A 14,812-nucleotide genomic window follows, 5' to 3' on the forward strand; every position below is an offset into this window, starting at 1 on the left:
TGTGTCTTGGTCGAGTATTGAATGTTGTTACCTGCTGTTGGTGAGTGTTTCCTTTGTCAAGTCAGCAACGTCTTTGTTTTATGTTTGGATTTTGTATATAATAAACTGCACTTGGGTTCTTCAACTTGGCTTCAGTGGAATTCGTGACACATTATTTATATATATATATATAATTACGTGTGACATTATAAATGCAACATATTGTTTCCAAACTTAAATTGGCTATACTTAATATTGGATCTATAAACCTGAAGAACATTTTCAATTAAATTATTTGTATAGGCAATCTTCACAATAAATGTATGTAAGCAGCTTACATACTGCGTTAAGAACACTGCCTTATATCCCCAGTGAGCAAGATAAAGGGGACTATAGTGAGAAATACTCACACTAAAGATACAAAGCAAACATATACAATTCTGGAAAGTATGTATACGTCAAGAAAGGAGAGAAACATTTAGAACTGAAATAGTTAGAATGCTTTGTCTTTTTATTCTCTGAAATTTTCTGGGGACCCCTTAGAACCTTCTGGAGGACCCCAGTTTGAAAACCCCTGCTCTAAAATGTCCTGGTAGATGGCTACGTTGACTAAGGACTCAGTGCAATAAAGCACAGTGGACCAACACCAGCCAATGACATGACTCCCCAAAAAAACACAGACTGTGGAAACTTCACACTGGACTTCAAGCATCTTGGATTGTGTGCCTCTCCATTCTTCCTCCAGACTCTGGAACATTGGTTTCCAAATGAGACACAAAATGTGCTCTCTTTAGCCCAGGTAAGACGCTTCTGACATTATTTGTTGTTCAGGAGCGGCTTGACAAGGAATATAACATTTGAAGCCCATGTCCAGGATCCGTCTGTGTGTGTTGGCTCTTGATGCAGTAACTCCAGCCTCAGTCCACTCCTTGTGAAGCTCCCCCACACATTTGAATGGCCTTTTCCTGACAATCCTCTCCAGGCTTCGGTCATCCCTACTGCTAGTGCACTTTTTTCTTCCACACTTTTCCCTTCCACTTAACTTTCTATTAATGTGCTTTGATACAGGACTTTGAGAACATCCAACTTCTTTTGCAATTACCTTTTGAGGCTTTGCCACCTTGTTGAGGGTCTCAATGATGGTTTTCTGCACAACTGTCAGGTCAGTCTTCGCCGTGATTGTGAATTCACGATCATTTAAAGGCTCAGGAACCCTTTGCAGATGTTTTGGATTAATTAGCTGACTAGAGTGAGACACTTTGAGCCTACAATACTGAACCTTTTCACAATATTCAAATTTTCTGAGATTTTGAATTTGGGGTTTTCATAAGCTGTGAGCCATAATCATCAAAATTATAACGAATAAAGGCTTGAAATATCTCACTTTACATGTAATGACACTGCATGAAAACACTGAAATCCGGCAATATCCGGGCATGGTATACTCCTGTGTAATTTGATGTTTACCAGATTTATGTGGGAAAAAGCGGATCAGAGTAACACGGAACAGTATATTTCCATAAAAACCCGGAAACCTCACGTATGCGGGCGTATACAGGAATCCGTGGCTGTTCTCAGAGGGAGGGGTGGCAGGGGAGGACTTCAGGATTGAGAATTATCTCTGGTCTACTGTAGGCTACAGCAAACAAGCTTTTTGTACAGAAAAAAAAATTCTTAAGGCCCTGAAACACTAAACCGAACTAGCAATGACTAAAGCCGACTGTGGGGTTGGTTCACGTTGCCTGGGTCTGAGCCAAACCATCAGAATGGTGTGTCAGGGCCTTAAAACCACTGCATGAAAAGAGTCTCTTAATCAAATATTTTTTATAAAAGCAGTACAAAATAAAAACCCTGTCTGAACATATACGTTAATAAAAAAATCTGAATATGTAATGAAATGTAATGGAATTAACAAAGGATAATTAACCAAACATTTTAGACTATCCCCAAACAATTTTTGCAAAGTTGTAGCATTACATAAAAAGGAGATGAAATGTGGAATATAAAAAAGTTTGTTTTAAAAACACCAAAAACTGATATGCTCAAAATAAAAATATGGAATAAAAAAGAGCAGGGATTCATCTTTCAGCTCTGCAACTGTTCACAAAAAGTGTCACTCCAAGATTCTTAACTTTAACACGCTGCAAAAAAGGGGTTTGAGGTTTGAAATCCACCACTCACAATAGATGTAGGTGCAACCAATAAGGTTACCAATAAAAATAATCCTAATTTTACTGAAAAAAACTTCAGTTTTTTACAGTATTTTCTTGTAATTTTGAATTATGTTTAAAACGATGTAAAATTACAAACAATATCTAAATAAACAACTTGACTGTTATTTTAAGGATTATATCATTAGTGACAAATTACAGTAATTCTCTTTTTTTTATACAGGAACATCACTGTATTATTTTTCTGTTTTCATAAATAACAAATTCATGCAAAATTACAAACAATATCTGTAAATTAACAACTGTAATAAAATATTTAGCTCATTATATTAAAGGTTTATGCCCATACTAACAATTTAACATTATTCTTTGTCAATTTAAAGTAAATCTTATTTAGTTTTATATTTACAATGTAAAAATAAAAACCTAAAAAAACGGTCAAATGACTGGCAGCTACGGCTGCAAAACAAAAACCGTAAAATTAAAGTCAAATATCTTAAGTGAAATAAAGTTAAAAAACTTCACAGAAATTGACATAAAACGTTTTAGAGAAAACACTATTAGTTTACAGATTTTTCCTTATTTAAATTAAGATATTTTACTTTAATTTTCTGTTTTACAGTGAAGGTGTATTTTTACATTCAAACTGGTTTTACATTCAATTCTGGATACAAATATAACAAACTATATAGCAAACTAAATATCAAACAATAATTGTTTTTAAAGAGTACAAATCTGCACTGCTCTCCAGGTTGAAACTTCCAGGCCTCTGCCCACACCACAAAACACCATTTGACCAATTAATTAAATATAACCGCAAATAAAAATAAATATACACATTTTCTAACTGTTGTTTAAAACAAGTTTTTTTTTTCTATATTTGCAAGGCTATTTGGTGTCTTTCCGTGTTCTTTTGAGCGTGATTGGTCAATCTGAACGTCATCCAGAAATCTGGCCAATGACAGTGCGCGCCTTCAGTTTGGCTCGCGGGAACGCAGTCGTGGCTTCTAATCTGCAACATGACTGCTTCGTCGGTCCATTAATGGCATTGCATGGATAATTTTAAATCTGTTAATCTTATTTTGGACGAATTTTGATTGTGGGATGTCGACTGAGAACGAAAAAACATGAATACAAACAGACTAAGTTACCAATGGCAGAAGGTAACGTAAATCACTTTATATTTTTTCTACTGCTCATCAAGATATAACGTTAGTGCATTAAAGTCATAAGGTAATCGTGATTAACTTACATATTCTGTTTCTGTGTTTTGTTGTGCTGTAATATTGTTAAGATAGGGCTGGGTGTTATGACGATCTTATAACGATTTTGCAGTTAACGTTAAAGGCCAATTTATACTTCTGCGTCGAGTGCACGCAGAGGGTACGGCGTACCCTACGCATAGACGCGTTGGATACGCCGTACCCTACGCCGTAGCCTGACGCGCACCTCTCCAAAAATGTAACAACGCGTCAATTCTACGCGGACCGCAAGCGCTGTGATTGGTCTGCCAGAACCCTTCCCTCAGGTCAATAAGTAAAAAATCTGCGATAGGAATGTGTGTGTGTGTGTGTGTCCAGAAATTGGATGATAGTTCCTTACGTCTGCTATAACACAATATTTTGCAGTCCAGCGATTCTTTATGGTAGTAAATAAATACATAGATCCGCCGAGTATAGTTTATTTATTTTCTCATTAAAACCAAAGATGTTAATCAGTAATTGTATATCAAGAACAGGGACACATTAGGGTATATTTCGTGAATGAAGTCTCCGCAACAACAATCGATTGCTCGAGCCACCGCTGCAGAAAACAGCGGCCACGAGCTCTGCATGATTTCACAAACACATTCCAGCGCCAGATCGCCTTATTTGACTTTACCAATCAACTAGAGATGCTTAATTTGTATTAGATACAACAACTCAAGCTGCAAGAAAAGCCGCTCTCTCACTGCTGCTGATAATCCGACATGCATGTACAGATTCTACACAACAAGCTGTTTCTTCTTCGGCTGTTCTCTTGATTACACCAACATGCCCGAGGACACTGCCTTCTAGCGTCTGCATGTGGAATTGCACATTGACGCAGACAACAGCGCAGAAGTATAAATGCTCACGACGGTGTCGGCTACACGCGTAGCCTACGGCGTAGGCCTACACTCGACGCAGAAGTATAAATTGGCCTTAACATTGCCTTTTTATATCGCGGAATGTGAATATAGCGTATATAACGTAGCACTGACTGTACTAAAAGTTTTTGACATTTTGACAAGGAAACATGAATGAATGTAGAATAATGAACGGGACATGCATGTGTTAAAATAAGCCTCTCTCAGACAGCATGTGATCCCGAAATCAATTATCTTTCTGTAAAATGCACACAATTATCTCAGAAACCCTTTCATGTGAGGTATTCACTTGATTTAAACAGTCAGTTATGTCTAAAGTAAAGTCAAACAGTTCAAGTTAATGTGGGGAATCCCGGATGCGTGTCATTCTGTGCATCCGTTCTTAAAGGGGCTGCAGCTTTGTCATAATTTTAATAAAACAACAACAGAATAGAGAAGACCTTCTGCTTCTTTAAGAATCAAGTGATATTAATTAATTGAATATCATACAGTGAAGACTTTTAAAGCAGTATTATTCTGTAGCATTTTAATAAAATATCCATCAAAATAAATATATTGTGATATCGTTATTGTAAAATAAAATTTCTCATGTATGTAGAATAATATTGTCATAATGCCCATCTCTACTGTCAGCTAGTTTTAAGATCAAGCTTGTCATAAATGTAAAGGAGTTTTGGAATGAGTAATCTGAGAACACTGTAATGTACACTCGTTCTGCAGAGAGGACCGGAACCACCATCCTTGGACTCTGATAATTAATATTAATGTTTTATCAAAAAAATTAATATTAATTTGTGTGTGCATGTTTCTTCCCCCCTCATGATCCAGAAGTTTTGGATCCGTGATCCTGAAGAACTTTTACAGATGTTGACCCTGAATGTGTAAAAGGTAATCTTAAAAATGTTGTAATTATTTTAATGTTCTGTTTTTTCTGTAATTTAGACGCATGCATTTTCTGTGAAGTTGCTTTGAAAAAATATGTATTGTGAAAAGCGCTATACAAATACATTTTAATTGAATTGTTTTACTTACTTTTATTGGCTTTAACTATATATCATTCATGATTTATTTGGCAGGTTGCAAGATGTATTTTATTTTGTGAGACTTTGCTGAGGAAGTATTCTTTGGCTCAGTCTGAAAAGGCCCAGAAAAGAAACACTATGAAGAACATCACACAGAACCGTCAGAGAAAGAGACCGGTTAAGAAACCGGTTAAGCTTTTCCCCCCAGAATGTTACTATACTCCTCTCTGAGTTTTAGTGGTTAATTTACTGTCATGTTTTGCAGTTGCTGGAGACCAGGTCCAGGATTGCACAAACCAACACAGAACCTGTGGAAGACCGCAACTATAGACCTGATGTCTGATGAAGATGCTGTTGTTGATGATGGAAGGCCAGTGTGGATGGTTAGGCTAGGTACTACAAACCAGACACGGCTGACCCACACTACGTGTCACATCACCAGCCCATCACGGCAGTTTGAAAAATGTTCAAAACTCAAACAACATTGTGTTAGAGTTGGTCACAATTCCTTTATATTTATAATTTTAATATTCAATTGTTCCATTTTATATTTTCTTTATTCCTATGTTTATATACTTATACTTTTATTGGTTCCCATATATAGAATATTTACATATTTTATATACACTTTTTAATGTATAGATTTCTTTGTCTCGTTTTATATTGTATACCTTGTATATTTGTTCCTTTTTAGATGTCCATGTTGCTTTTGATCTCCACGCTTTGTATTGTTCTTTTTACGTCGCCTTCCTTTAGATACATTTTGTGTCACTTATCTTTTCCCTAATTCATTAATTTTTGTCTTATAAATTTATTGTTCTCACTTTATATTGTGTACTTTGTATATTTATTCCTTTTTTAGATGTTCCTTTTTATGTACACTGTGTATTTTATTCCTTTACATCTCTGTCCTTTTAAATGCATTTTGTTCACTTTTTTTTCTTTTCATTTTAACGTATGTTTATAATGTTCTTTGGACTGTTTATATTTTTACATTTGTTCCTTTACATTTTCATCCCTTTTAAATACATTTTGTTACATTTGTTTCACCATTGGTTTAATGTTCGTTTATAATGCTGTTAAGAATGTTTTTTTTTTTTTAATAAATATTTCAGACTTTCTCAAATTGTTTTGTGTGTATTTTTCTTTTGGGAGGGAGAGGGGATTATTTTTATATATATATTATATATTAATGAGCAAAATCTGCATAGCTGGCCTATAACCAATCAAGTCCCTATGCTATATCACCCTGCAGCCCAAGACTGGTTTCCCACTGAAGCTAAGCAGGGCTGAGCCTGGTTAGTACCTGGATGGGAGACCAACTGTGAAAACCAGGTAGCTGCTGGTAGAGGTGTTAGTGAGGCCAGCAGGGGGTGCTCACCCTGTGGTCCTAACACCCCAGTATAGTGATTGGGACACTATACTGTAACAAGCACTGTCCTTCGGATGAGACGTTAAACCGAGATCCTGACTCTCTGTGGTCATTAAAAATCCCAGGATGTCCTTCGATAAAAGAGTAGGGGTGTAACCCTGGGATCCTGGCCAAATTTGCCCATTGGCCCCTCTCCATCATGGCCTCCTAATCATCCCCATATACAGATTGGCTTCATCATTCTGTCTCCTCTCCACCAATCAGCTGGTGTGTGGTGGGCGTTCTGGCGCAATATGGCTTCCGTCGCATCATCCAGGTGGATGCTGCACATTGGTGGTGGTTGAGGAGATTCCCCCTTCTATTTGTAAAGCGCTTTGAGTGCCTAGAAAAGCGCTATATAAATGTAACAAATTATTATGATTATTTATTACTATGCTACAAAACCTAGCCCACCCTTAGCCTTAGAAGTAACCAATAAAGTCACTTGACTGGGTTTTCAATGCGTCCTGTCCTCCAATAGCAGTCTGGGTTTTGGGAGTGGTTTTAAAAAAACAACCAATCCAGTTTGAGATGAAGGACCAAAAGGGGATGGAAGGCAAAGCTGTTCAGAGGTGTGAAAATGTCTCCTGGGAAAAACTTGATGGGATTATTTGCTATGGCAACAAATGGCTGTAGCATGGGAGTATACGGCCACAACATACATCCGATTTGGTACCATTTCAGATGAATACGGACATATACGGATCCATGGAATTTGACCTATCCGGCCAGTATACTCCTGGATTCTTCCGAATTTCAGCAGTGTATACAGGAGTATACTGGTCCGGATACACCTTTTTTCATGCAGTGTGAGTCTATATAATATATTAGTTTCACCTTTTAAGTTGAATTACTGAAATAAATGAACTTTTGCACAATATTAAAATTTTTCGAGTTTCACCTGTACTGTATTTTATTATTCACACCACTACGCTAAATAAGTGTCTTTTATAACACCATAGTGAACAAATGAACTGGCTCCATGCGTTTATTTGTTAAATAAGTAATTCAAAATGATGGAAATTAATGGAGGTTAATAGTTTAGAATTTACTGTTAACCCATTGAGCATCAGAAATTCATAAAACAAATAATATTTCCTTAGAATTACTTGTTCTTCATATGAAAACGAACTTTGTGCTCATAAGTCATAATGGGTCACACCCAGCAAATATGTCTGATCTTATCTGCTAAATGATTTAATGTGTAAAAAAAAAAAATAGGCCAACATTTTTACCAAATGTAGTTTTTTGACCTGCCAAGGTGATGGCGTGATCGGATGGAGTCAGATGGACTAAGAGACCAGGGCTGCGTTCAACCATGACAAAACGTAAAACGTTTTTAAAAGGAAACTTTGGTGAGTTGAACACCCTGTTCTGATGACGCAAGTGTTGCAACTATGGCAGCTGAGAAGGCCATTTTTTTGTGTTCTTTTTGAAGAATTTTCAGAGCCTGATGAAATTGGTATAAATACGTGTTTAATACTGCAAAATACGCTCAATGATACAGTCACTACCCTTGCCGTGCAGAATAAAAGAGAATCCCAATCGAGTGAAGGGGTTTGTGGAAACTGTGGTCCCTGATCCAACATTCGCCTCGCATATCAGGATGAAAAGACAAACACTTTAGGTGAAGGATAATCCACTTCTTACCTCCGAGACGGTGTTATGATCTATATGACCACATTTTTTTTATTGTGAGTAGGCTTATCATTATTGCTGATTGCTGTTGTTCTATGATATTGTAATATTTACTATTATATAATCAGAGGAGTATAGAAAAGTTTATGAAAGTGTCACTCCACAATACAATAGCAAAATATATGAATATGTATAGTATTTTTATGAGTGATTTCAAGCCTCTCTGTGGTGGTACCACGAGCCGTCGCTCCTTTGCTGAGTGAAGGCTTCTGGTGGGGATGTAGACTCGTAGGAGCAAGTCAAAGGATGCGGGTGATAAGCTTGTGGTGGATCTGTAAGCAAGCGTCAACGCCTTGAACTTGATGCAATCAGCGAGTGGTGCCAGTGCAGAGATGAAGAGAGGTGTGCCATTTGAAGCATTTTGATCGCACACGATGGAAGTCCAGCCAGATGTGCATTGCAGTAGTCAAGCCTAGAAATTACCAGGGCCTGGACAAGAAGCTGTGCTGCATGCTCTGTTAGGTATGGTCTGATCTTCCTGATTCTTCTTCTAACTATTAATGTTGCAAAAGCCAAGGCCTTTTCTTTAGCTTTAGCTAATTGAACGTCATTACCTCTGACACAAAATAGAACATTATTGGGTTGGGGTGAATTCTTAATTTAAAAGCTGAGTTTAAAATTTCAAAACCAAAATTGTCTGTTTAGAGCATGACCAAAACATATGGGTTAGATCTGACTTTGATGCATCGCAATGATCACATTTCATCTATATTTCGGTACAGTTTAGCCAATAAATGTGTATGTTTAACAGGAATAAAATCGTACAATTACATTCACTGTAGTTTTAATTGGTTAACAAAAAATTATGCTCTTTGCACAACTGATTAAGCATGCAAATTGCCAAAAAATTTAAACTGGACAAATTTGCATAATGATAAAAAAAATTATACAGACTACAAAGAAAATTCCTCAACTTTTATTTCAGTTTTAATGGAATCAACAACAGAGTTGTTTATTTAACAATATATTCAATAAATACTTACACTTACAATTTAATATTTTTATTTTATACAACCTGAAACTCACTTTAATCTGGATATATTAGCCGCAAAAGGGATTGTGTTTACGCATATATGCCAAATTTGAACATGATTGCAGTGACTTTTACGCATATATTATTTCATGCTGTCCACTACAGATACGAATAAACAATTTTATTCAACCTTTGAAAGAAGTAGAACAAAATTTCAGCAAAATCATCAGACCAGGTTTAAACATCTTAAATGCCTTTAAATATTTTCTTACAATATGACAGATGGCAACTAAATTAGAAATAATATAGTCGCTATATACTAATAAGAGTGTTGCATTCACAACTCAAGGCTTACTTTCTAGGGTGGTCTCATCAAAGAGGCTGAGCAAGTTCTTTGGCTCAAAGTAGCTTTTATCAGGCAAGTCGGTGGAGATCCAGCTTCTCTTTCGGCTGCTGGGCAATTCTGTGAGACTGCGCCGGGAGCTGTGATGAATCAGACTCAAGCTGCTGCTGGAATGGATTCTGGAGGCAGTGTGTGTGCACTGGCTGTGCGTTGTTGTGTGTGTGGGGTCGATGTGTGTGTTTGGCAGTGGCGTAGAGGTACTGCAAACAGATAAGCTCGCCTGGACTCTGTACAAATGAAGAAAAAAAAACAATGTAGTCGATTTTTACATTTTATGCAGAAAAAGTGAGTGAGAATGGTCTATACAATTCCCCATCATGAGTATAATGTCCTCACCCATATTTTTGCACACTCAATGTATCTGTTTTTACAATAATTTCATGTAGACTTGCAAAGAAGAGCAGCTTACATTATTACGCTCATAGTTCTGAAATGTATTCAGTTATGTGCTGAATCCTATTTATAATGTTAGGAAGATCCAGAAATTTGAAAGCATACAACTTTGCTTTTTGTAATTTTCATTGCACAATAGCATACCATCTCTTATTCCAAGTATAACCAGTAAGTGATGGAGGCGGTTATAAATATCAGTTCAGTTAATTTCTTTTATTTATAAAGCACATTTAAAACAGCCACAGGACTGACCAAAGTGCTGTTCAAGCTAAAAGAAGAAACATTAACACATTTTAAAATAAAACAAATAGATCAAATAAACTAAATCAAAATTAAAACAAACAAAGTAACAACATTACCAAATTTTAAAAGCTAAGGAAAACAAATTAACTAAGTACAGCTAAATTGTACTGGCAAGCTATTCCACAATCTAGATCTCCTCTACATTTTAACCTCGTGCAAGGAATAGTAAGTAGATTCAGGTTACCAGATATTAAGTCTCTGGACAGGCTATATGGATGCAATAGTTCGGACAGATAACTAGGAGCAAAATTATGTAAATATTTACATTTTATAAATCAATCCTAAATTGGACTGGAAGCCAATGAAGAGCTTGCAAAATTGGATTGGCATGATCAAATTTACAGCTTTTCTTGAGAAATATGGCCGCACCATTTTAAACCAAATGAAGACGAACGACCTGGGACTTGGAAATGCTGCAGTACCGAGAATTGCAATTATCAAAGAGGGAGGAAATAAAAGCATGGATAGCTGTCGTAAGAGATTTTTCGGGCAAGAAATGTTTAATTTTAGAAAGGTGGCGGAGCTGAAAGAAGCTAGGAGCGACAACAGAGGACACCTGTTTATCTAAGTTAATCAACTATCTAGATTCTAGAAAAACTTCCAAGCTCCATACACATTTAGTATTAAAAACAGACAAATTAACTTGAATTGCGTTATCAAACTCAATTTTTGTCAGATGAGCCAAAAACTATAACCTCAGTCTTAGAATTGTTCAAAGTTAAAAAATTACTTGCCAGCCAAAGCTTTACCTCATCGAGGAAAACATTTTAAATATACACCATGTTGCGGACGGTTCCAATCACCCTTTCCACGTGAATTCGGAGGTGGGCATTTTTTCTTGTACTCTCCACATATCTTGCATCCAGCTGACAGCGTCCTTTTGTGAAAGCTGACGACTCTGTTACCTCGGATACTTGGTCTCCGTGGTTGCGCCTCCAAGCAGGAAAGCGGTGGAAAGTTAATCCATTTTCGACCTTCTTCCCATGGCGATTATGTGTTGCGCTGTTACACCCCACAATGCAGCAACGGTTTACCATATGGTTGAAATAATAATGCCAAATGAATCAAATTAAGACACACGACTGAGAGGGAGTACGTCTATAAACAGTGCCAGGGCTCTCAAGTCTCACGCATTGGGCGTGAGACACACACATTTCAACCCGTTCACACGCTGGCCTTGTTTTTCTCACGCAGAGAAATTTCCAGGATAATGCCCACCAAGTTGCGCCACTATTAAGAGGAATCAAGTGAAAGTTCAGAAGGCCATGCCATGCACCAGCCAATCAAATAAAAAATATAGCTACCGAACAGCCAATCAGAAAATAGCATTGCTGTATCCGGGTAAGATTTAGATATTCCTGCAACAACAACGTTTACATTCTGCCCGCCTACAGGTGGTTTAGTTTAACGTTTTCTTTCCAACATTTCTTATTTGTATATTCAATTTTTTTTTAAACAATCTCATAAAATGTTTCAGTGTAAATTATTTTATTTGATTGGCAACAGCCCTAGAGTGTCTAATTCTAATTTAATTTATAGATCAAATTTAAGAATATAAAATTAAAGCTGAAGCATAGCCTATATTTAATAAGATTATGGCAAAATGCCCTTCATAAAAGGTAAAAATATCAAAGATATGCAGATTTAAATATGTCAAAGCTGATTGAACACTGGTGAGAATATTGCTTCAGAATAAATTATATTTACAACAGTAAATTCTGAAAAAAAAAAAAAAAAAAAAAAAAAAAAAATATATATATATATATATATATATATATATATATATATATATATATATATATATATATATATATATATATATATATATATATATATATATATATATATATATATATATATATATATATATATATATATATATATATATATATATATATATATATATAATTATATTTATATATAATATATATACAGGGAATTTGGGGGTTGGTGATTGGCACAAATATCGATTTATATATCTTGATTCAGTATCAATTCATATAGCCTACTGTACATATAGGGAAAAATAATTTAGCCGTTTCAGCACTATTTTAAACTTTTCTTGAGCTAAATTATATTTGCTCGCATTCATTAATATTCACTTGTGTGTGCTTATACAGGGAGTGCAGAATTATTAGGCACGTTGATTTTCTGATCATATTTTTTTTCCAGGCACATTTGACCAATTCCAAACCACAGTAATCCTAATAACTACTATTGATTTAGTATTTAATAATGTATAAGTGATATATAATTGTTCATGAAGGCTGGAAATGAAAATCACCTTATATTCAGGTGTGCAGAATTATTAGGCATGTTTTCTTTTACAGATAAATTGAGCCAAAAAAGAGATTTAACTCAGACTGAAAAGTCAAAAAGTATTAAATGCCCATGAGAAGGATGCAATACTAATGCAATACTAGACATTGCAGTTAAGGCATGACCATTGGACAGTGAAATGCTCGTTGGGTCAGCAGGATCTGACAAAAACAGGTGGTGAAGAAAAGACACCTGTTAACTGCAAAAGAATTAAGAATTAAGGTGAAGAATTAAGGGTGAAACCATCAGGAACCCTTTAGTCTCCAGCGCCACCATTTTCCAAAGCTGCAACCTACCTGGAGTCTCCAGAAGTGCAAGGTGTCAGGATCTCAGAGACTTCAGTTAGGTAAAGAATCCTAAAAAATGACCCCCACTAGATAAGAATCACAAGCTGAAGTGTTGTAAAATACATGAAGAAGGTTTTTTTATAGGCTTTATGGACAGATAGGTTGAGAGTGACTCTTGAAGGACCAGCTCCACATCCTCTAGTACCACTGTTTGAAGAATTCATCTTCCAGAATCTGGCAGTACGTTTTGGGAGTTCATTTTAGTCCATCCTGAAGTCCGTTTTGCAGAGATGGACTAAAAATGAACTCCCAAAACGTACTGCCAGATTCTGGAAGATTAATTCTTCAAACAATCAATAAAGAAACTCAAGAAGCTTTCACATAGTGCATTTGAGGGATTTGGAAAATTATTGACAGGTGAATTTAAGGCAGCATTTATGACTGAGAACAGGACCTTTGGTCTATGATGGTTATTAGAAATTATATTAGAAAAGTTAGCCGATTTTGCAGACTTTGCAGCAGTCTGGCCACTAGGCAGTTAGGCAGTTATATGACATTTGAAGTCTGTCCTTTTTCCGCTCTGCTTTCCTACAAGCTTATCTTAATAAGCGAGTCCCAGAGATTTGCCATCGATCAGGGGCCGATAAAATGGAGTCAGATAAAAGTAAATTGGAATTAAATTACTTTGCCCCACTGAAAAGACTGAACGCGCAGAAACCTTCGCCCACTTATCGGAAGCCGTTGTTGGGATGATCGGGCGGGCCTTACAAATGGTTTATGGTCTTTTCGGAGAGGATAAGACATATACTGAAATCGTTGATGAGGGTGTGTCTACTGCACACTGCAGACACCGGTAACTGACCAAACACAAAAATATATATTTCTTTATGTATCGAATTATGGAGGAAATATTAAACATTAACATATATATCTGTGTTTAGCTGCAGAAATGTATTTGAAAAGCCTATCCCAACCACTTTCCTAAAGGCCCCCCAACAGTGTACATTTTGCATGTCTCCTTTGTTTGACACTCCCACATCAGGTCTTGGAGTCGCTACTAATGAGCTGATGACCTGAAATGCAAAATGTGCAGTGCTAGGGGGCCTCCAGGAATGTGGTTGGGTACCACTGGCCTATACAATAAATGTTAATAAAAGCCTGTGTTACTATATTGTACTATATTGTATTAAAATTCAAGGTTTACCATGCATCATCTTGCAAATAAAGCAGTCAGCTTTATTTGTCTAAAGTTATGTGTGTATTTTATTTTCTGATTGAGCAACATCTATTTCAGACTCGACAACGCAAATGTATGGTGTTTACAGTTCCCTTTCGAGAGTACTCTCGTATTGCATTTAGCTAAACGCTAGGGGAATTTCCTTTCCTCGAGATTTTGAAGCAAATTTTTATCCTAAAAATACCATGTAAAACGCAGTGCAGCTGCACAGCTCTCAGCAGGAAGCGGCAGCGTGCTGATTGGCTGTGCCGCTGCAACTGCAGGAACCTGCTGGGCGGGAAGGACCAATCAGGTCCCTCTAATATTCCCGCCACAAGGGGCAGCAGAATTTGCATAGCCAAGGGTATAAAAGACCCTGTCTCGCCAGGTTCGTCAAATTATTTCTTCTTCAGCGACTCACCTCGCTGAGCTCTGGATTGAAGCCTGCCGTCGACACGCACCCAGTGGAACTCTGCAGCCTGAGGACGTCGGATTCTCCTCCTTCAGCC

At 36.6% G+C, this 14,812-nt stretch overlaps 1 protein-coding gene across 2 annotated transcripts in view; it reads right to left on the minus strand.

The window, feature by feature from the left end:
- Nucleotides 1-9,310: 9,310 nt before the first annotated feature.
- Nucleotides 9,311-14,812, minus strand: part of pkmyt1 (protein kinase, membrane associated tyrosine/threonine 1) — an 87,836-nt gene continuing 82,334 nt past the window's right edge. For both annotated transcript variants that reach the window (XM_079846271.1, XM_079846270.1), the window contains one exon: nucleotides 9,311-10,012. In XM_079846271.1, coding sequence (XP_079702397.1) covers nucleotides 9,797-10,012 — 216 coding nt within the window. In that variant the 3' untranslated portion in view covers nucleotides 9,311-9,796. The remainder of the gene's footprint in view (nucleotides 10,013-14,812) is intronic.

Source organism: Gobio gobio, assembly GCF_949357685.1.
Source record: "Gobio gobio genome assembly, chromosome: 20".
Classification (NCBI taxonomy): Eukaryota; Metazoa; Chordata; class Actinopteri; order Cypriniformes; family Gobionidae; genus Gobio; species Gobio gobio.